At 60.4% G+C, this 19,434-nt stretch overlaps 2 protein-coding genes across 3 annotated transcripts; one reads left to right on the top strand and one right to left on the bottom strand.

Moving 5' to 3' along the window:
- The first annotated feature begins 1,782 nt into the window (after positions 1–1,782).
- On the top strand, positions 1,783–8,671 carry TMEM259 (transmembrane protein 259). Of its 2 annotated transcripts, none has more exons than XM_070374261.1 (11): positions 1,783–2,180; positions 5,108–5,383; positions 5,828–5,927; positions 6,039–6,149; positions 6,396–6,518; positions 6,604–6,704; positions 6,793–6,850; positions 6,941–7,021; positions 7,110–7,242; positions 7,315–7,414; positions 7,501–8,671. In XM_070374261.1, the coding sequence occupies exons 1-11, from the start codon at positions 1,935–1,937 to the stop codon at positions 8,044–8,046; spliced, it is 1,875 nt and encodes a 624-aa protein (XP_070230362.1). In that variant the 5' UTR covers positions 1,783–1,934; the 3' UTR covers positions 8,047–8,671. The 2 variants fall into 2 exon arrangements, with proteins under 2 accessions (XP_070230362.1, XP_070230361.1); XM_070374260.1 differs by having other exon boundaries at positions 1,785–2,180; positions 6,938–7,021.
- On the bottom strand, positions 8,524–17,740 carry GRIN3B (glutamate ionotropic receptor NMDA type subunit 3B). Its single transcript, XM_070374262.1, is given in 11 exon segments — positions 8,524–9,206; positions 9,373–9,431; positions 9,538–9,702; positions 10,007–10,158; positions 10,261–10,362; positions 10,365–10,375; positions 10,460–10,605; positions 13,481–14,394; positions 14,397–14,512; positions 14,967–15,559; positions 17,310–17,740. Coding segments are annotated over 11 exon segments (3,087 nt in total). The 5' UTR covers positions 17,736–17,740; the 3' UTR covers positions 8,524–8,803.
- Between the last annotated feature and the right edge of the window lie 1,694 nt (positions 17,741–19,434).

The raw sequence follows: 19,434 nt of genomic DNA, 5'->3' as shown, positions 1-19,434 counted from the left end.
TACTGGTACAGCAGTCGCTTGCCACACGGCCCTACTTCAATACAAATTACCTCAATAAAAATAAAGTTTAAAATTCCATTCCTCAGCTGCACTGGCCACATTTCCAGAACTTAGGAGTCACATATAGCTAATGCATTAGACCTCGCTGCACATTTCAGGGACCCACAGCCTCCTCACTCACCCCCACTGAGTGGCTGGGTTTTCTCCCCAGGTCAAGGGTACATCAACTGGCCTCACCATTATAAAAGATGAGTTTGTGTTCTCCTTTTGTGACCGATAAATGATCTGGGGGTGACCTGTAACAGTGTCAAGAATGTGCATTGGTTGAGCAGCCACTGTATGCTAGGCCCCCATACAGGGCATTCTCTATGAAACAGGCAGAGATGGGATGACCTCAGCTTCCTGTCCACCTCAAGGAAGTGGGGCTCCCTGGATTATGAAGCCAGGCAGGTAGGTCTGGAAAGTTCTCTGAGGCTCTAGAACAGCTGAAAAGTGTCCTCCCCGCCATGCCTGCCTCACACCCTGGTCTTTCTCAGAGACCCTGACTGTCCCTTCTTAATGTTCCCTGGGTGTCCTTTCCCAACGTCTGTACTCAGGTGTCCTCTCCCACACCCAGCCTCTGGCTCCTCCTGCCCTTCCATGCTCCAGGCTGCAGCCCACCCGTTCTTGCTTTGGAGAATGGGGTGGAAGTACTGTACCTGGCGTACAGTAAGTGCTTAGTGAATGTTGGATTCTGTTACTACCGTGGCTGCTAGGAGGCGCCCGGGCTTTTCAAAGATGAATGAATGAGCATGTCTGTAGTCCATATGTGGGCTCTCAGGTCTGGGACATCTCGGGCAGTCAACAAGGAGGGCATGGTCAGGTATAGACCATTTGCGATCCCGCTTTAGTTGACAAAGGGCTGTCCGCTCAGCCGTCCTGGAATGACTGGAACGGCAGGTCTGGCGCCCTAAGAGCCGGAGAGAGACGGGTGGTGCTGAGCGGCCCGCGTTATCAAAAGGAAAACCTAGTCAGGATGAGACGGTTGGATGGCATCACCGACTCAGTGGATACGAGTTTGAGCAAAATTCTGGAGATTGTGAAGGAGAGGGAAGACTGGCGTGCTGCAGTCCATGAGATCGCAGAGTCCAATAAGACTGAGCGACTGAACAACCAAAAGTCGGGAACGGACCGAAGGCTGGAAGGTTGGGCAAAAGTAGTTCACTTAGCCTCTTCTGGACCCCTAAAATCCCCCGGACCACCACCAAGTGCAGAGAGGGTGAGAGGTCCGCCAGTCCTTCCATTCACCGACCTCCGCGAGAAGGGGGAGGTGGTACTTAAGCAAGGCCCTGCAACATCACGGGCCTTTATGACGTCACGGCACATCAGGTTAGTCGGCTTGGGGGAACAGCGGCCCCGGCCTAAAGGAGAATTCCGCAGAAGCTTTCTGGGGACGTAATTTAAAGACCGCAAATCAAATCATTTTTCAGCCAGAACACTCTACTGTGAGCCTGTTTTCAGTATAGTTTTCTAGAGTGCAACGTAGAAAACAGCTCCAACAGTCGTATTTCCTTTCAGTATATTTTATCACTTCTAAACGCCTCAGATATTGACTAATTTTGACGCTCGAATTGCAGAGGTGGAGGCTACTGGGGGCAATATGCAAAAGACCGAGGCCAGACGCAGCCCCACCCCTCGGCGCTCCCGAGCCGGCTGAGACTCCAGAAGGCGGAGCCACCGCAGGCCGACCGCCGGCTTCCCAGAGTGCCCCGCGAGCGCAAGAAGGCCGCTCTAGCCTTCGCGGCGATTCGCTGGCGTCAGCTGGGGTGCGGAGGCGGAAGATGGCGGCGGCGGCCCGGCGGCCGTGAGGAGCGCGGCGGCGGCGAAGATTGCCGATGGCGGCCAGGAGGCGCCCTCGGGGAGCCGCGGGCCGTTAGGGTGCTACGCTGGGCGGCATGTCGGAGCACGCGGCACCCGGGGCCCCGGGGCCTGGGCCCAACGGCGGTGGTGGCGGTGGCGGCGGCGGCGGCGGCGGCCAGGCCCCCGCGCGCGGGCCTCGCACCCCCAACCTCAACCCCAATCCTCTCATCAACGTGCGCGACCGGCTTTTCCACGCGCTCTTCTTCAAGATGGCTGTCACCTACTCGCGCCTCTTCCCGCCCGCCTTCCGTCGACTCTTCGAGTTTTTCGTGTTGCTCAAGGTGACCGCAGCCCTGACCCTTAACCCCAGCGGATGGACCCCTTACCCCTGAGTTTCGACCTCTGACTCCGTCCGGGGCAGCGTGCCTCTCCCTCCCGGAGGCATAGACCCGGCGGGGCCGGTTGTGACCCTTCCCTTAAGCCTGCCACCCCCGTCACCCTTCCCAGAAACTTCTACCCGGCAAGGCCCGAGCCTCCCCGAGTTAGTGACCCCCTGATCCCGATTCCAGGAACTCACTCCCAGCCCCTCCAGGCCGCACCCCACCGCTGGCCTCGCCCTTCCTGGCGTCCCCACCTCGGGAGACCGGAGCCCAGTCCCGCGACCCTCGACCCTGTCGCCTGGGATCCTCATCCCGGGACGACCCCGTCCCCAATACCGAACCTGACCTCTCCGCGAATCACATACCCGGGGATTCCAGGCCCTACCGCCACTGCCGCCTCTTTGGACACACCCCCGGACCGCCCACCTGCACCGGAAGCTGCTCCCCACTTTTCTCTCCCCCTTTTTCTTGGGGCGAGCCTCCTGGACCCTTCTGCTCCAACTCAGATTCTACTCCTTCTGAACCTCTGGGGGAAGGTGACCAGGCCGAGATCACGTCACCAGGGTTCCTGGCAGAGCCCCAGCCAGCGGTGCCGCTGGTGGCTCGGTGAGGGGCGTCCCGCGGACCCGCCCCTCGTCCTCCCTCGGCTGTGCAGGCGGTTCGCCGGTTCCTGGAGGGCCGGCGCGGGTCCCTCCAAGGAGGGGTCTTACTCAGGGAGGGAGCCGCTGGGTGCCGGACCCCGGCTGTCTGGCGGGTCTGAGGAAATGGAGAAATGGCTGGTCCTGTTTGTGTCCTGTCCTGGGGGGCCCCCTGGGTGGGGGCCGGGGCTACGGTTGCCGACTTACGAGGGAACTTGAATTCCTTGTCCACAGAAAAGGGTCTGAGGCAGGTGAGGCACGGGCCAGCGAGGTTGGGAGCCACCAGCTCTTTGGGGTTGGGTAGCAGGGGCGCGTGCAGGGCTGTCCTACAGACCTGGGAGTGGGTCCCCACTGAGCCTCCCATTTCCTGAGCAGCAGCAGGTGTCCCCCCCCAGGGGCCTCGACTCTGGAGGGTTCCTCAGTAGGGCTTCCCTTACCTGGTGTGTGGGACCCATGAGCAGCTTGAGAGTGGGCAGAAGGCCGGGTGTGGGCGTGGTTGCCTCCTGGAAGGAAGCCCTGGCCTCCCTGCACCCTCAGGAGGAGCCCGTGTCACCCGAGGGAGTGAGTGCCCTGTGTGAAGTGGGCCCCACGGACCTCAGCCTTCCTAAGAGTCTGGCCTGAGGCCTTGGCTTTGTCCTTTCACTTGCTTCCCAATTTGGGACCAAGGAGCAAGTCAGGGATTGGGCCGACTGGGCAGACAGGCCGCACATCCAGGCTGTGCCCCTGGTGTGGGGGCCCGTGGGATCAGGCCACCCTTAGCTCCCTACATCTTTTCTCTCCATGGGGCTGCGGCCAGAAGGCCCCCTCAATTCTCAGGTCCTTCCCTGACCCCTGGTGCTTTTGGTTTCCCTCCTTTGCAAAGTGAAGGCCGAGTTAGCCAATCTCTGAGGTTGCCTGAGTTCCAGAAAGCTCTCTTCTTTGCTTTCCAGCTGCCTAGCTTCTGGACTCTTGCTGCAGAGATCAAGTTCCCCTCCCCACCTCACTTGGTTGCCTCTTCCTGTGGCACCTGTTCTGGTCCCGCCTGCAGAGCTGGTTCCCACCCCTTCCCGCCCCCGCCTTGCTCCCTGCCACCACGTGCCCCCTGCCACCTTGTGCCAATCTTTGGGACCAGAGATGAGTGGCTGACCAGGAGGAAGAGGGGAGAGGCAGCAGCCACCAGGGCAGGGTCCAAGTCAGAGCAGACAGCCTCAGGCTGGGAGGAAGGAGGTGGGTGCAGGGATGGCGTGTGCAAAGGCCCTGGAGCTGGCGGGACAGCGTTGCCAGTAAGGTGGAATGTTCAGTCACAGGGTACCAGAGGTTGGGGGCTAGAGTACCCAGGGCCTGTGATATGGCCAGGCCAGCTGCCAGGCAGAGGACAGAAAAGGCCTTGGATGGATTCCTGAAATGCTGAGGGGGATAAGGGGGCGGGGCCACCGGGTGTGTCTGCCGATAGGGTCTTAGGAGGCAGCTGTTTGCCAGCTTGTTCCATGGAGGCCGTGGGGAACCAGGTCCAGCTCAGGGGCAGGCCTTGTCCAGTGGGGCGAGACTCTTGGCCCATCTCTAGGCACCCACCCAATTGGTCAGGGTGATGGACCCTACCTGGGGTTTCAGTTCATGGTAGGGGGGCTGTGAGGGGCGCTGGAGGGGACTTCAGGGTGACAGTGGGGACTTGGCCACTCTGAGGTCACAGGTCCCCCATCTATCCATATGCCCCTCTCAGAACCTAGATACCCTGCCTGGTGTTTCCTCCAGGTTTAACTCCTGGCTCCACCCTCTCCTGGCTGTGTGGCCTCTGCCTTGGTTTCCTGTCTGCAAACTGGAGATGATGGCAGGCACGTGCCTTGCAGGGACGAGCCCAGGCAGCCCCTGGCATCGTGCCACCTGCATGTCAGCACTTTCTGTGATGTCTCGGCATGTGGTGCAATGTTGTCCTCATGGCCGAGGGTGAACAGTGTCCTGGACATGGCTCCTGCTGGTCATTGGGGCCCAGGGAACACAGCTGGAGCTGTGGGTCAGCTCTGACCGCAGCCTTCTGCCACTGTAGGCCCCACACTTTGCTGACTCCCGTCGTCAGCTCACAGGTCCCCATACACGTTGTGGAGAGGTGGTTGGGGTTCCCAGGGACACTGAGCCTGTGGCCACATCTCTGGCCCCGGTGCAGGCTGGCCTGTGGGAGGCTCTACAGCTGTGGGGGCCTGTACTGGGAAGGGTCCTCCATCTGGGGGGGCGGGTCCCAGGCAGGCCCCCCCCTGACCACTCCCTGCCCTGCAGGCCCTGTTCGTGCTCTTTGTCCTGGCCTACATCCACATCGTCTTCTCCCGCTCACCCATCAACTGCCTGGAGCACGTGCGTGACAAGTGGCCCCGTGAGGGCATCCTGCGGGTAGAGGTGCAGCACAACTCGAGCCGCGCGCCCGTCTTCCTGCAGTTCTGTGATGGTGGCCATGGCAGCTTCCCTGGCCTGGCCATGGAGCCAGATGGCCTGGAGCTAGAGGAGGAGGAGGAGGAGGAGCTGACCATGGACATGTTCGGGAACAGCTCCATCAAGGTGAGCAGCCGGGGCGTGGTCAGGGCTGCAGGGGACACTCCTGATCTGCTGGGCTGTTTCCCAGCTGTTTACTGAAGGCCTGGTTCTGGGGTGCTGAGGACAGACAGGCTGAGAAGCAGGCTTTGGGCTTAGAGCTCTGAGGTGATTCTGGCCATCCTTGGTGGTGTGGCTGCCTACAGGATGGGGAACCTAGAGGGAGAGCTGTGCTCAGGTGGCCAGAGGCCAGGGGTGGGTGTGGGCGGAGTGTTGGTACAGACCCAGCAGGAGGCCCCACCTCACTGATCCTATCCCTCACACCCTCACCCAGAAATCTCAGGGAGCTCAGTGTTGGGGTTAGGGCTTTTATGGGTCAGCAGTACATCTCCTTCCATTGGGGGGTGCAGAGACCTTCAGGCCAACCCTTAGGTACCAAGGGCCTGCTGACCTCTGCCTCTCACTGTGCAGTTTGAACTGGACATCGAGCCCAAGGTGTTCAAGCCACCAGGTGGCCCCAAGGCCTTAAATGACAGCCAGGAGTTCCCATTCCCTGAGACGCCCCCAAAAGGTACCACCACTCCTTGGGGCTACGTCCAGTGATGGTGGTGGGGGTGTGGTACAGTCCCCCGAGCCCTTCCAGGAGAGGGCTCCTTTGCTGACCAGCCGTCCCTGCACGCAGCCTGGCCACAAGACGAGTACATCGTGGAGTACTCGCTGGAGTACGGCTTCCTGAGGTTGTCGCAGGCCACGCGCCAGCGGCTCAGCATCCCCGTAATGGTGGTCACACTGGGTGAGTGCCCCTGCCGAGCAGAGCAAGGCCCAGGGGAGGGAGCTCCTTCCTCCTCAATCTTGGGTATTTTCCTTGGGGAGAGGTGACCCAGAAGCACTTGTGTCCAAGGTCTCAGGGTTGCCCTTGCTGCCCAATTGCAGGAAACTTCCCAAGGCTCCATTCCTCCACACTTGTCAGTCACAGCTCTGCTGGGCAGTGGAGTTCTGCAGCCCTGGACTAACATCCCTGTCCCGGTCCTGCCCACAGATCCCACGCGGGACCAGTGCTTTGGTGACCGCTTCAGCCGCCTGCTGCTGGCTGAGTTCCTGGGCTATGATGACATCCTCATGTCCAGCGTGAAGGGCCTGGCGGAGAACGAGGAGAACAAAGGTGCGGGGCGAAGGCGGGGCCTGTTTAGGTGGGGCTTGGGCTGAGGCGCTTGCTCACTGCCTCTTTCACTCCACCCCTCTTGCAGGCTTCCTGAGGAATGTGGTGTCCGGGGAGCACTACCGCTTCGTGAGCATGTGGATGGCCCGCACGTCCTACCTGGCCGCCTTCGTCATCATGGTCATCTTTGTGAGTGCCTCAGGCAGGGTGGGGTGGGGTGGGGTGGGGCTGGAGGGGCGGGGCAGCCATCCAAGGCCTCACGGTGACCCACTTGCAGACCCTGAGCGTGTCCATGTTGCTGCGCTACTCCCACCATCAGATCTTCGTTTTCATTGGTGAGTGTCCCCTCTGGCCATCTCCCTTGTCCCTCCCCCATTCCGGGCGCCTCACCCGGTCTGCCCGCCCGCCACCCTCTCCCGCAGTGGACCTGCTGCAGATGCTGGAGATGAACATGGCCATCGCCTTCCCCGCAGCGCCCCTGCTGACCGTCATCCTGGCCCTCGTGGGTGAGGACCCTGCGCCCCCACACCCTGCCCCCTTACCTGGCATGCTGGCCACCCACCTCAACTGGTGGCTCCTGTCTCCCCCCACCAGGAATGGAGGCGATCATGTCTGAGTTCTTCAACGACACCACCACGGCCTTCTACATCATCCTCATCGTGTGGCTGGCTGACCAGTATGACGCCATCTGCTGCCACACCAACACCAGCAAGCGGCACTGGCTTCGGTGGGCACCAGTGGCCATGTGGTCCGGGGTGGAGGCAGCCGGGTGGGCAGCACCTCATTGTTCCCCTTGCAGGTTCTTCTACCTGTACCACTTTGCCTTCTACGCTTACCACTATCGCTTCAACGGGCAGTACAGCAGCCTGGCACTCGTCACCTCCTGGCTCTTCATCCAGGTGAGGTGGGCTTTCCTTGGGACTGGCGGCCCAAGGGTCCAGCCTTTTGGGGGTCCCTTGCCTGACCCAGTGCCTACCCCCCGCAGCATTCCATGATCTACTTCTTCCACCACTACGAACTACCTGCCATCCTGCAGCAGATCCGTGTCCAGGAGATGCTGCTGCAGACACCACCACTGGGCCCCGGCACCCCCACAGCCCTGCCAGACGACCTGAACAACAATGGAGGCATCCCACCTATCACCCCCGACGCTGCCAGCCAGTCCCCTGCCCTGGGCCCTGGCTTGCCAGGTGCTGGCGGGGGCCCCGGGCCCATGGCTGAGGCACCTAGCTCCCTGGTGGCCGCAGCGGCCTCAGTGGCTGCAGCAGCCAGTGGTGACCTGGGTTGGATGGCAGAGACGGCTGCCATCATCACAGACGCCTCCTTCCTGTCTGGCCTGAGCGCCTCTCTCCTGGACCGGCGGCCAGGCAGCCCCCTGAGCCCTAGTGGGGGGCTCCTACGGGCCCCCCAGGACAGTGCCCCTGCAAGCAACTCTCCAGGGTCTGATGCAGTCTCTCAGACCACCGGCGGGGGCAGGCCCAACCCTGTGTCTACCGATCTAGTGGACACACCCTCGGAGGTCGGCTCCTGAGCCCTGGGCAGCTGACTGCCTCTATCCCTGGCTTTCCAAGCCAGCTGGGTGTGACCTGGCTGGAGCCCTTGGGGGTCAGGGAGACTGTCCCCAGTAGCTCTGGGAATGCTCAGCCTGCCTTGGGTGGTTTGGGGTCCATCAGGTTTGCTGGGAGGCAGGCGTTTCTCCCCCAGGGCATGGGGCCGGCCTACAGCCTGTCTCTGTCCCTGGTGGGTCTCCTCAGCTAGTAAATCAAGACCAGCCTGTGAACCAGGGTAGAAGGGGTAGGGGCTCCATGGAAGGTTCTGAAAGGGTGGTGAAAGGTCTGGAGCAAGCTGCCCTGGAGCAAAGCATCGGGTGGGGCTGGCTTAGCTGGTGCTCTGTCATGCCCAGTGCCTTTCCATGGCCACCCTACGTGCCCGGGCTGGGGGCCCGGGAATGTGGAGCTCGGCCCCGATGGCGCATAGACGCCAACATCTAAGGCAGCCAGGGGAACCAGGGTTCTGCCCTGCTGTGGGTGGGGAGATGGCCGGTGACCCAACCCAATCACTCTGTGAGGAATGCAGAAGAGCGCTCATTCCACTCTTATTTAATTGCAGTGTACAAAATGGTGTTTGTATATAGAATAAACTGTTGACAGCGTCCAGCCAGCGTCTGTGTGTTGGGGGGTGGGGTGGGGGGAGCCTGGGGAGCCGCGCGGGAAGGGAGGTTCCACCCTATGGACGGGTGGCCCCCCTTCGGAGCAGGCACTGCAGGTGGAGAAGGGCTGGATCCCACTTCAGGAGGCCACCTCCGGTGCTTCCTCGCAGGCCAGAAGCCATGTGCACGGCGGCTCGCAGGTGCTGTCCCCAAGCTGGGCCAGGAGCGCCCTGCGCCGCAGCAGCGCCTGGCGGAGCCTCTCCTGCGCGCCCGCGATTCGCTGCTCCAGCTCCTCCAGCTCCCTGGGGAGTGGGGCGCCAGACCGCAGCTCCGCGGGCGGGCCATTGGAGCAGACTGGGGCCTCGGGTGGCGCGGCCGGATCCGCATCTGGGACGGCCGCGTCGGGAGGAGAGGCAGAGACCACAGTATGCTCCAGCAGGAAACGCACGCGACGCTCCCTCACCGCGGCCCGGCGAATCCGTGTCCAGCCCCCGGGGCCCGCGGGGGCGGCCTGTGTGTTGTTCCGCGGCTCCTCGAGACCCCTGGGGGATGGATGGGCTGGGCAGCCACGTCCTACCCACAGTCCCCGTCTGCCCTTTAGGGTCAAAGTTCCTGAGGAGGCCGCCAGTGGAAGGTGTGGACCCAGTCGAGGTCGGAGGGCAGGTGTGGGAGTTGCTGGGGTGGAGAACCGCCCCCCAAGCCCCTTACCTTGACGCCGCCTCCTCCTGCCCCTCTGGTGGCTCTGTGTTGAGGGCGCGATGAATTCTCTAGGAGCCAAGAATTTGGCTCAGCGGGAAGACAGGCCCCCCTCCCCCCCCCCCGCCCCAAGCCCCGCTCCCGCCCCACCGCCGGCTGGGTTGGCCAGCTCCTCACCTGGCTCGTGTGCAGCCAGTACTGCAGCTTGTTGCCCCTTCGGATGCGCGGCAGTGCCAGGTGGTAGAAGACGTGCTCACCCAGGGAGCTGAGCAGAGCACTACCCAGACCCAGGCAGAGCAGCACGAAGAGTCCGGAGAAGTGGTAGACGCCCATCTGCAGGGTCTGTGGGCAGGATGCAGGCACATAGTCCCTCCAGGTCATAGCAGACCCCGGGGAAGCCCGGACCTTGGAAGGGAGCGGGAACAGAAGTTGGGCCAGAGAGAAGGGCCTGGGGCTACATTTTCAGAGGTTTCATGGACAAGAGGGCACTAGAGCTGGGGTTTTGTAGGATGAATAGAATGCACAAAAGCAGGCAAATACACTGGTCTTGGGAATGAGCAGAGGTTGACTACCCTGGTGAAGGACCACGGAGGTTCGGGGGCTTCCCCACGCCGACCCCACCCCACATGCGGGGGACCTGCCGCACCTCCGTCACGGCGAAGACCCGCTTCCCACAAGGCACCATCTTGTACCACTTGTCGTGCAGTAAGTCGATGAAGCCGGAGGACTTGTAGCGGCTGATGAATTCGGACAGGTTGGAGGTGAGCGGTGAATTTCTAGGGAGTCCGATACCATAGCCTGGGGGAGGCCGGGCAGTGGGTTGGGACCAGGCTGGACGCAGACCCAGAGGAGCGGAACCCTCCTGGAGCCCGCAGATCACTGGTTCTGGGGACTCCTCACCCTCGATGACGAAGGGTTTGCCCACGGTCAGCAGCCTGCAGTCCGCGTCGATGGACACCTCATAGTCCAGGAGCGACTTGTCCATGATGAAGGCGTTGAGCTTGGGGGATCGCTCCTGAGGAGGGCATGGGGACAGGATGAGCACCCGCGCCCGCCCGCGTGGCTCCGCCCCGCGCCCCGCCCCGCACGCCCTCCTCACGTAAGCATGGCGACGCCGTGGGGAGTGGTAGGTGCACTATGGCGCCGCACGTGCGAGTACATCTCCGGGAAGCTTTTCTTGATGTAGGCCTCAGCGCTGCTCTCCCACACCGTGCCGAAACGGAAGCCCTGAGACGGGTGGTGCAGCTGCGGGCCAGTGCCCAGTCAACACAGAAGGGCCTCGACCCCTGCCCCCGCTCCCCCCTCGCACCCCACTTTCGCCGAAGAATTGATGCTTTTGAACTGTGGTGTTGGAGTTGAGAGTCCCTTGGACAGCAAGGAGATCCAACCAGTCAATCCTAAAGAAAATCAGTCCTGAATATTCATTGGAAGGACTTAGGCTGAAGCTGAAACTCCAATACTTTGGCCACCTGATGCAAAGAACTGACTCCTTGGAAAAGACCCTGATGCTGGGGAAAATTGAAGGCAAGAGGAGAAGGGGACAACAAAAGATGACATGGTTGGATGGCATCACCGACTCGATGGACAGGAGTCTGAGCAAGTTCCAGGAGTTGATGATGGACAGGGAAACCTGTCATGCTGCAATCCATGGGGTAACAAAGAGTCTGACAGGACTGAGCGACTGAATTGAACTGAACTGAGGCCACACTGACCGGGGCCTCCTTGGTGGGGCTATGAACCTCCAAAAAGCTGGACCTGAGGTAAGCAGGGCTGTCCACAATTTTCTGTGGAAGAAAAGGCTCTACAACTGTGCTGTTCTCAAATGGCTGTTGCATGCTTTCAATTAATCAATTTAAAAAGTAGCCACATGTGGAGAGTGGCTGGCCCATCTAGATCTCCTTAATGGTTTACAGAGGACACTGGGGTGGTGGTGGATTGGGCGGGCAGCATGTGTGCTAAGTTGCTTCAGTCATGTCCAACTCTTTGCGACACTATGGACTGTATAGCCTGCCATGCTCCTCTGTTCATGGGATTCTTCAGGCAAGAATACTGGAGTGGATTGCCATTGTCTCCTCTAGAGAATCTTCCTGACCCAGGGATCAAACCCATGTCTCCTAATATGTCTTCTGGATTGGCAGGTGGATTCTTTACCATTATCGCTAACTGGGAAGCCCTGGATTGGGAGTGGACAGAAGAGGCTAAACACCACTCAGAGACAAGATCAGCCAGATCCAAACACTGGGAGATACTATGGGGCAAAACACAGAACAACTTCAACAAACAAATCACTAGTGAAAAAGACAGGAGTGTCAAAATAACCCTCTGGGGCCTTCTCAGGACAGACCACCCCGTTGTCCTCTGCCTGCCTTTTGTCTATAGGAAATAGCCTCCTAGGTCTTCCCTGAGTTCAAAAGAATAAATCAAAGAAATGACAAAATACAGAAACAAAGGAAAAGAGTCAAGACAAAAATAGTTTAGTCATTAAAACCAAGGACTTTTAATTCCTTCTCAGGTGCTATAGCTAATATCCAGTGCCAGCGGATCCTCGGTGGTCCAGGGGTAAGATTCTGCACTTCTACTGCAGGGAACATGGATTCAGTCCCTGGTCAGGGAACTAACAGCCCATATACCATACAGTGTGACCAAAAAAAAAAAAAAAAAAATCCTGAGCCAGAGGTCCTTTAAGCTGTTTCCCCGCCCCCGCCCCAGATGGTAGAAGTTAACTATGCTGCCCATAAGCACAGAGGCCCTAGGCTAATTAGAACCAGAGGGTTAATGATGTTGACTCCTGACTACCTCACCACCAACCAGTCAGAAGAATGTCCACCACCTGATCAGGGTACAGGGTACACATCCTAAAACCCCCCCTCCCTCACCCTGTCTTTAAAGTCTTTTACCCAATATTAAAAAACAAAGGAAAACCACTTTTCCCTGAGGGCCACCTAGGCGTTCGGGTCTTAAGCACTAGCTGCCTGGACTCCTTGCTTGGCACCTGCGATAAACCCCATGGTTTCCTTTGCCATGACCCCATGTCAATAGAATGGTCTCACTGCCCACCAGTGAGTGGACCTAAGTTTGATTCGATAACTAAGAGGTTTCTGCCATCCTCGATGTCTGTGCATTTTGGATCCAGATTCAAACAAACTGTGGCAGGGTTGGGCGAAGACAACTGAGAAAATGGGTCCCTGATGTTTAAATTTCCCAAATATTCATAATGAAATGACAGGAGGCCTGGGTCTTACTTTAGGATAATTCAGTGACTGGGGTTGGTGTGTGAATGAAACTGGCCAGGAGTTATTTTAGAGCTGGGCAATGGTTTCATTCATGGTTGTTCTTGTTCCAGAATATTAAAAATTTTTTCATTAAAAGAGAAAAATAAAAAAAGATAAAAATAAAAAATAAAAGAGAAAAATATGTAGGCCAGGGTATGCCCTGCTCTGCCCACAGTCCTCTAGGACTCCTGGAGAAAATTCTAACCAAGCTATTTTCAAGGGCCACATCCTCCCACACCTGCAGGCCCTCCCCTGTCCCCTTCCTGCCCTCCCCTCCTCCCTCTACCCTCCTCAACCCCTCTTCTCCAGACACAAGGCTTCCTCGCTGCTCCTCCAATACATCAAGCACAGTCCTGCCCCAGGGCCTTTGCACAGGTTGCCACTGCTTACCACATTCCTCCCTGATACCAAGCACCTCATATGTCACGCCTCTCAGAGGCATTCCTGACCCCCACTGGAGAAATCTTCCACTCCATCGTGCCCTGTGTCCCCAACTCTAATTTTCCTCCATGGTCCTTTTTTGGGGGGCTGCGCTGGATCTTAGTTGTGGCATATGAGATCTAGTTCCCCAACCACCGATGGAACCCAGGCCCCCTACATTGGGAGCACGTAGTCTTAGCCACTGGACTACCATGGGAGTCCCTGCCTGGAACTTTACCACCACCTCACACACCATCCTTTTTGCTTCTCTCTCAGTTCTCACCAGCACCCTTGCCTGTGTTGTCCCAGCTTGGGGCTGGGCTCAGTATGAGTTTGAGAGAAGGAACAGCTGCCCTCTCTGGGGTGAGGATGGGGGTGGGGGGATTAGACTTCTCAGCTCTGACCACAAACCCCTTGCAGTTGCCCACCTTGGGGTCATGGATCCCAGACAGCTCCTCGAAAGTCTTGTCCCCAACCATGACGGCAGCCAGGTTGGCTGTGTAGCTGGACAGCACGAGCAGGCAGAAGATGGCCCACAGGTTCATGAGGAGGCGGCCCGTTGGGCACTTGGGCGTCTTGCTGGATACCGTGCGTCCAAAGAGGATGGCATAGCAGAGGTTGAGGGCAGAGGAGTAGGAGAACACGGTGTCCCGGTTGCGTCCGCGGGGTGTTAGGCCGAAGGGGCTGCGCCACTCGTAGAGGGTGAGGAAGAGTGCGGTCAGGTGCAGCGCAGCGAAGACGCCCAGCCACATGGACCAGTGCAGTGGCCACATGAAGGCGCCAATGGGCGACGCCGTGTCGCGTGCGCGCACCATGATGCCCAGGCTGGTGGAGAAGAAAGGGCTGGTGAAGTCCACCACCTGTGAGCGGGCCGAATTGATGCTGAAGCTGGTGACGGCCATGTGCGCCCTGCCGGCCAGCAGGTCGCCCACCAGGCCGGTCCAGCGGCCGTCGCGCAGCGCGCCGTACTTGCCGTCGCCCACGATGTAGAGCTCGAAGTCGAAGGGTGCATCCTCCGCCAGGCGCTCCAGCAGGTCGATGCAGTAGCCGTAGCAGCACCTACGCAGTGCGCGGGGTGCTGAGCCGTCGGCCAGCGCGGCAAAGAGTGCGTCCAGAGCGGCCGAATCATTGGTGCCAGGGGCCAGGCACAGTTGCCCTGCCGGGCACCGCCCATCTTCGTCTGGCTGGCGGGCGAACACAAACGGATGCTCCACCAGCGTCACCACCCGCAGCTTGGGCCGCTCCTGGGCGCCTGGCAGTGGTGGGGGCCGTTCGGCTGCACCCCACGCCTCCGACTCCAGCTGCCCGTCCTGCCAGCGACCCAGCGTGGCCCAGGCCGGGCGCCCCTCAGGTCCCGGCGGAGGCTCCACAGGCGGAAGCGCCGGGAGATGTGCACCTGCGAGGAGTTGGTTACCCACACCGGCCCTGTGCGGCCCCAGAAGGATGTGTTGGCCAGGAACCTGGTAGGGGTGGGGGCAGCGTCAGGGTAGAGGGATCCCTCCCTGCAGGTGAGACCCTTGGCCTTGCGGCTCAGACTCACCCAGGGCCACTGGAGGCTCTATTGAGCCCCCCATTCCACGACCCCTTCCAAGCGGGGTACCCGCGCCCTGGGGACTGGGGCGACGTCCCAGCCCTGAGCCAAGGGCTGCTGCCCAGTTCAGAGGCCCAGGTGGGGCCTTCTGGTTCCCGGGCGGTGTCCCCCTTGAGGGCCCTGGCGATCAGAAGGTGACTGATTTCAGCAGTCTCACTCATTTCTTCTCCTCCCTTCCCTCTTCTCCCAAAGCCCCCACCCCAGCCCTGCAGAATCCTCTTCTTAGGTTTTGCTTTCATGCAAGATCACAGCAAACACTCGATCTTGTCACCTGTCATGGCCCACTGGCAGAGGTGGCTTCCCGCAGCCAGGGCCCTGCTCACCGTGTCAAGAGGCGGCCCGAAGACTCGGGCTCTGGTGGCGGTAGGTCACTGCAGTTGACTGTGGCGGGAAGCAGGGTGTGCTCTGGCTGCACTCGGGCAGCACTGTCCAGCGCACGGGCCACTAGTTCCACCACATCTTGGATGGCAACCTCTAGCGGGGGCCGGGCCACCTCACCCAGTGCCAACACTCCAGGTGGCAGGCCCTCAGTAGGCAGGGCCTCAGCGGGCAGCGGTGTGCCCAGCAGCCAGCGGGGACCAGGGGGTGCAGCCTGCAGCACCTGTTGGGAGTGGGCCACATCGCAGCCTAGGAGTACGGCTGCAGGGACCGGGGCCTTCCCTCCAGCTGGTGCCCCCAGGAGTGCCAGGCGTGCGCTCAGCCCTGCATCACCCAGCTCCTGCCGGCTCAGGTCCAGCACAAGCTTCGGGGCCCGGCCCGCCCGGCTTGTCCACAGGACCACCAGGCTGCCAGGGTCACGTACACGGCAGAGCACCAGGCCGATGTCCTCCCAGGTGTGAGCCTGCAGCACGGATACCAGCACATCCAGCAGTGTCTCAAGGGGGCTGGCCCAGTCCAGCTGCAGGTGGAACGGGTTCTGGCAGAGGGGTTGGTCAAGTTAGGGCTGGCGACCTCACAGTCCCACCACACTCTTCCCACCCCCATCTGTACATGTCCAATAAACACATATCACCTTGAGCCGATGTCGGGAGTGGGCCTTATGGCAGCCCAGGAGTACAGCTGCGGGGACCAGGGCCTTCCCCCCGCCCCCCGTCCCTGTCTGCTAGTGCCCCCAGGAGTGCCAGGGGTGCACACAGCACCTGCTCCTGACAGGTGCTACAGGCTGCATCCCCGTCCCCTGGCTGCCGCTAGCTACTCAAAGGACCTTGAGTCTACCTCCTCCCACCCCAGCCCCTGCTCTATACCCCTCTGTGGCTCCCCATCGCCATCAGCACAAAGGGTGGCCCTGCCTTGACCTGCAGGGCCTGCTCTTTTGACTCCAGTCACTCTGAGGCTTTTTGGATTCCCCAGCTGGAAGACCTTTCCTCATCTAGGTCAGCCAACTCCTACACATCCTTCAAAACCCATCTCCATACCATCTCTCTATTCAGACGTACCCAGGCCAACCAGGCACTGAAGGGCCCCACTTTGTGCCCAGGACACCCCGAAAGTTCTCCTGGATTTGCTTTCAGTGTGGGATGAGAACTTTACCAGACACCTAGGATAGGCAGGATGTTGTCTGGGTGGGGACAGGGTGCTGAGTGCCCGGAGAAAGGCTGGAGACTACTGCTCAGTCCCTGGCGTGGGCAAGGAGGGGGAAAGGGAAAGAGGGGGCAAGCCATTATCCCCACAAAGCCTGACAGGTCCAACTGCAGGGGTGCAGTTCCTGGATCTGGCTGCAGAGGGCCCCACAGGCTTGGATTTGGGTCCTGCATCTCTCCCACTGGGAAGGGGCAGGAACGGAGTGGAGGTGGGTTAAAGAGACCCCAGGCCTCCGCTAGGATCAGGGTCTCCCCGCCCTCAGAAGGAAGACCTGGAGGGGGCTTCAAGGTGGCTTGGGAGGCCCCCTACCAGACCCCACATCCCGGCGTTGTGCCCCTCCCAACGTTGTATCCTGAGAGGAGGGGTCTCTCCCTGGGGCATCGCGGGGTCCCCAGAGCCCTGCCAGTCACCCTCTCTCCTCTTTGTCCCATTGTCTACTTATTCGGACCCAAATTCCAGTCTAGGGGTGGAAATAAGAGAGAATGAACTCCAAGGTCGAGGAGTGGTGGAGGAAGACGAGGGTTTTGATGTCTGGGGGAGGAGGCTGTGGGTCAAGGAGGCTGTGGGTGGGGGCGGCCTAGCCTCGAGGGCCTCTGGGAGGATGCTGACGGGAGGAAGGCTTCCAGCTTCAGCCTCTGAAACTGTTGCCCCTGGAGAGGGGACAGGGAGACCCGCTTCCCCATCCCAGCCTCGCGATCCCGCCGGGTGGGGATCCGAAGGCGCCCTCGGACCCTACAAGGGGGTCCCGCTCCCAGGGGGTCTACACTTCCAAGGCCCAGGGAAGCGCCCTGTGGGATCAGCCGTCTGGAGTCCAGAGGCGTCCCGCGGGGTCCCAAGCCGCAGGTCCGTGGCTCTAGGTCCCTGCGTCCCAGGGCTCCAGTCTTCCATTCCGGGTCCCTGAGCCCCAGGGACATCCGTGGTCCAGGGATCCTGGGCCTCTGTCATCCGGACTCCGAGTCTCCGCTCTTCTACGGTCCAGAAGTCCGAGTCCCGTGCGTCCCAAGGACTGTCTCCAGACCCCCGGACCCCACGCCCCAGGAGCTTCCCGGGGCCTCTCCCATCCGGCCCCGGATCCCCGCGCGTACCGGGGAGCCGAGGGGCGCGCGCGCTTCTCGCCGCAGCACGCTGAGCACGGGGGTCTCGGTGGCGGACGCCAGGAAGTGCAGCTGCAGCAGCTCGGGTCGCGTCTCGGGGAAGGCGATAAGGGCCGCCACTCCCGGTGCCGCCAACACCTGGCACAGACCGCGGGCTAGCGAGGCGGGGTCGCGGGCGGGGGGAGCGGCGGCTACCAGCTCCAGGCTCAGGTTGTGGGGCAGCCGCGGCCCCAGGGAGGCCCGGGCTAGGGCGGCGCGGGCGCGGGCGCGGGCGGCGGGCGCGCGGGGCAGGAGGACGCCCACGCGCACCGAGCCCCCCAGGCGTGCCAGGACGCCGCACGGGTGCGGGTGGCCCCCGGCGGGCCCCGGCCCCAGCACCAGCGCCAGGCCGAGCCACAGCGCCGGCACAAACTCCATCCCAAAGTTGCCGGCGGGTTCCACGGGGCGGAGCCGCGGATGGCACCCCGGGAGGCAGGATCTCGCGCGCCCACGCCGCACCCTCTCCGCCCCTGCCGGGCCGGCTCCTCCCTCCCTGCCGGAGTCCACCCGCCTTTGCCCGCCTTCGCCCGCCCTTGCCCCTCCTGGTCCCCTAGTGCCAGGGAAGCCACTTGGGAGGAATCGGATCCACGACGCAGGGGGAGAAACTGAGGCTCAGATGATCTCAACAGGCGGGGGTGGGGGTGGGGGTGGGGTCTAACCACCGCTATCCCTGGCTCTGTGCCCACTCTACAGATGAGAAAGCGGAGGTTAGCAGCAGGGAGGGATTTTGCATCAAAATTGGTCCCCACACTCACCCCTGGATCCTTCATCCCCCTCCTCCAGCCTGGAAATATTTCTCATTGATAAGGCAGGGAAACTAAGGCCCAGAAGGGGTCTGTTTGCCTCCACAGTCACACAGCAGCACTGGTTCCTCCCCCAGGAAACAGTGTCTACCCTGACCAACCCCCCGGGTGCGCTCTACCATCGTGGGCAGCTGGAGAAACTGAAGCAGACTTGTCTGATGGGAACCTATAGGGCAGATCTCATGCCCTCCAGCTGTGGGCAGGAAACTTGACTCAGACAATTCTTCTTCACCCTTCAAGACCCAATGCCAAATGCCCCTGCTTGAAAATTTTCCCTGAAAGATGCAGAACAGCCACCCTCACCCCTGCCTACATTAACTCCATCACACACTTGTCATCTTTTTTGCTTTATTTACTTTATTTAGTGGTCAACTCTGGGAGACAGGGGTGAGCCTGGCTTGTTTAATGCTGTGTCTCCAGTGCTTGCACACAGTAGGCACTCTGCTTGAGCAACTGTTTGGACAAGGACACTTGATTACATGACTCTCCACTGCTCTAGAACCTTCCATAGCTCCCCGCCACCTACCAATCCCTCAGCCTCCTACGTTCTCTGTGCCTCCCCGTGAGAAACGGCCCCTGGCATGCAGCAGATGCTCAATGAACACTGGTCAAGCAAGGGCCCCAGCAGTGCAGTGCATGGACTCCTCCCACTCCCATCCCAGGTGGGCGAGCAGAGAAAGCCTCCACAGGAGGGCAAGACCCCACAGGGCACAGGGCAGCAGATCTGTCCAGATCATTCCAGCTCTAATGGATGAGTCTACACTCAGTTATTTTTTTCACACGCAAAAAAAAAAAAAAAATCATCTCCTTTTGGAGCCAGTGTTCGAGAGGCAGGGAACAAACTCCATTAGATGAATAAAAATGCCAGCAGCATAGATTGAATTTTGAGATGACTAATGAGGGCTGGGTGGCTGACTGGCTTCCAGGTGACAAGGCCACCTCATCCAGCCACCTGGCCAGGCATCCCAGGACAATGACGGTCATACCAGAGAGCCCTCCCCTACCCCATTCTTCTGGGTAAGGTGCTAAATTGAAAAGGGTCCTCAGGGACCACCAGGACATTATTCCACCATGGGGAGAGATGCCTTTGCCAGCATGAGTCCTCCAAAATAGGGACCCAGCCTGGGGAGGAACACTTCCTCACCCTAACATAGCCCTCAGCACAGTCATTCAATAGACATCGCTAGGGCTGGTTCTAGGAAGCAGGCACACACCAGAAGGCTCTTCAGGCCCTCCTGGGACTCATGTGGGGGCAGCCCCGGGAGCCCCCACAT

The sequence above is a fragment of the Bos mutus genome, chromosome 7 (assembly GCF_027580195.1).
Source record: "Bos mutus isolate GX-2022 chromosome 7, NWIPB_WYAK_1.1, whole genome shotgun sequence".
In the NCBI taxonomy this organism is placed as follows: domain Eukaryota; kingdom Metazoa; phylum Chordata; class Mammalia; order Artiodactyla; family Bovidae; genus Bos; species Bos mutus.
Note: the sequence above shows the minus strand (reverse complement) of the source record. Positions and strands in the feature narration are given on the sequence as shown.

Excerpts from the sequence above, each read along its gene's own strand:
- TMEM259 (XM_070374260.1), top strand. The coding sequence starts at position 1,935 with ATGTCGGAGCACGCGGCACCCGGGGCCCCGGGGCCTGGGCCCAACGGC. Across the intron at positions 6,150-6,395 it reads CGTAATGGTGGTCACACTGG|ATCCCACGCGGGACCAGTGC; the intron begins GTGAGTGCCCCT and ends TCCTGCCCACAG. Across the intron at positions 7,022-7,109 it reads CGTCATCCTGGCCCTCGTGG|GAATGGAGGCGATCATGTCT; the intron begins GTGAGGACCCTG and ends TCCCCCCACCAG.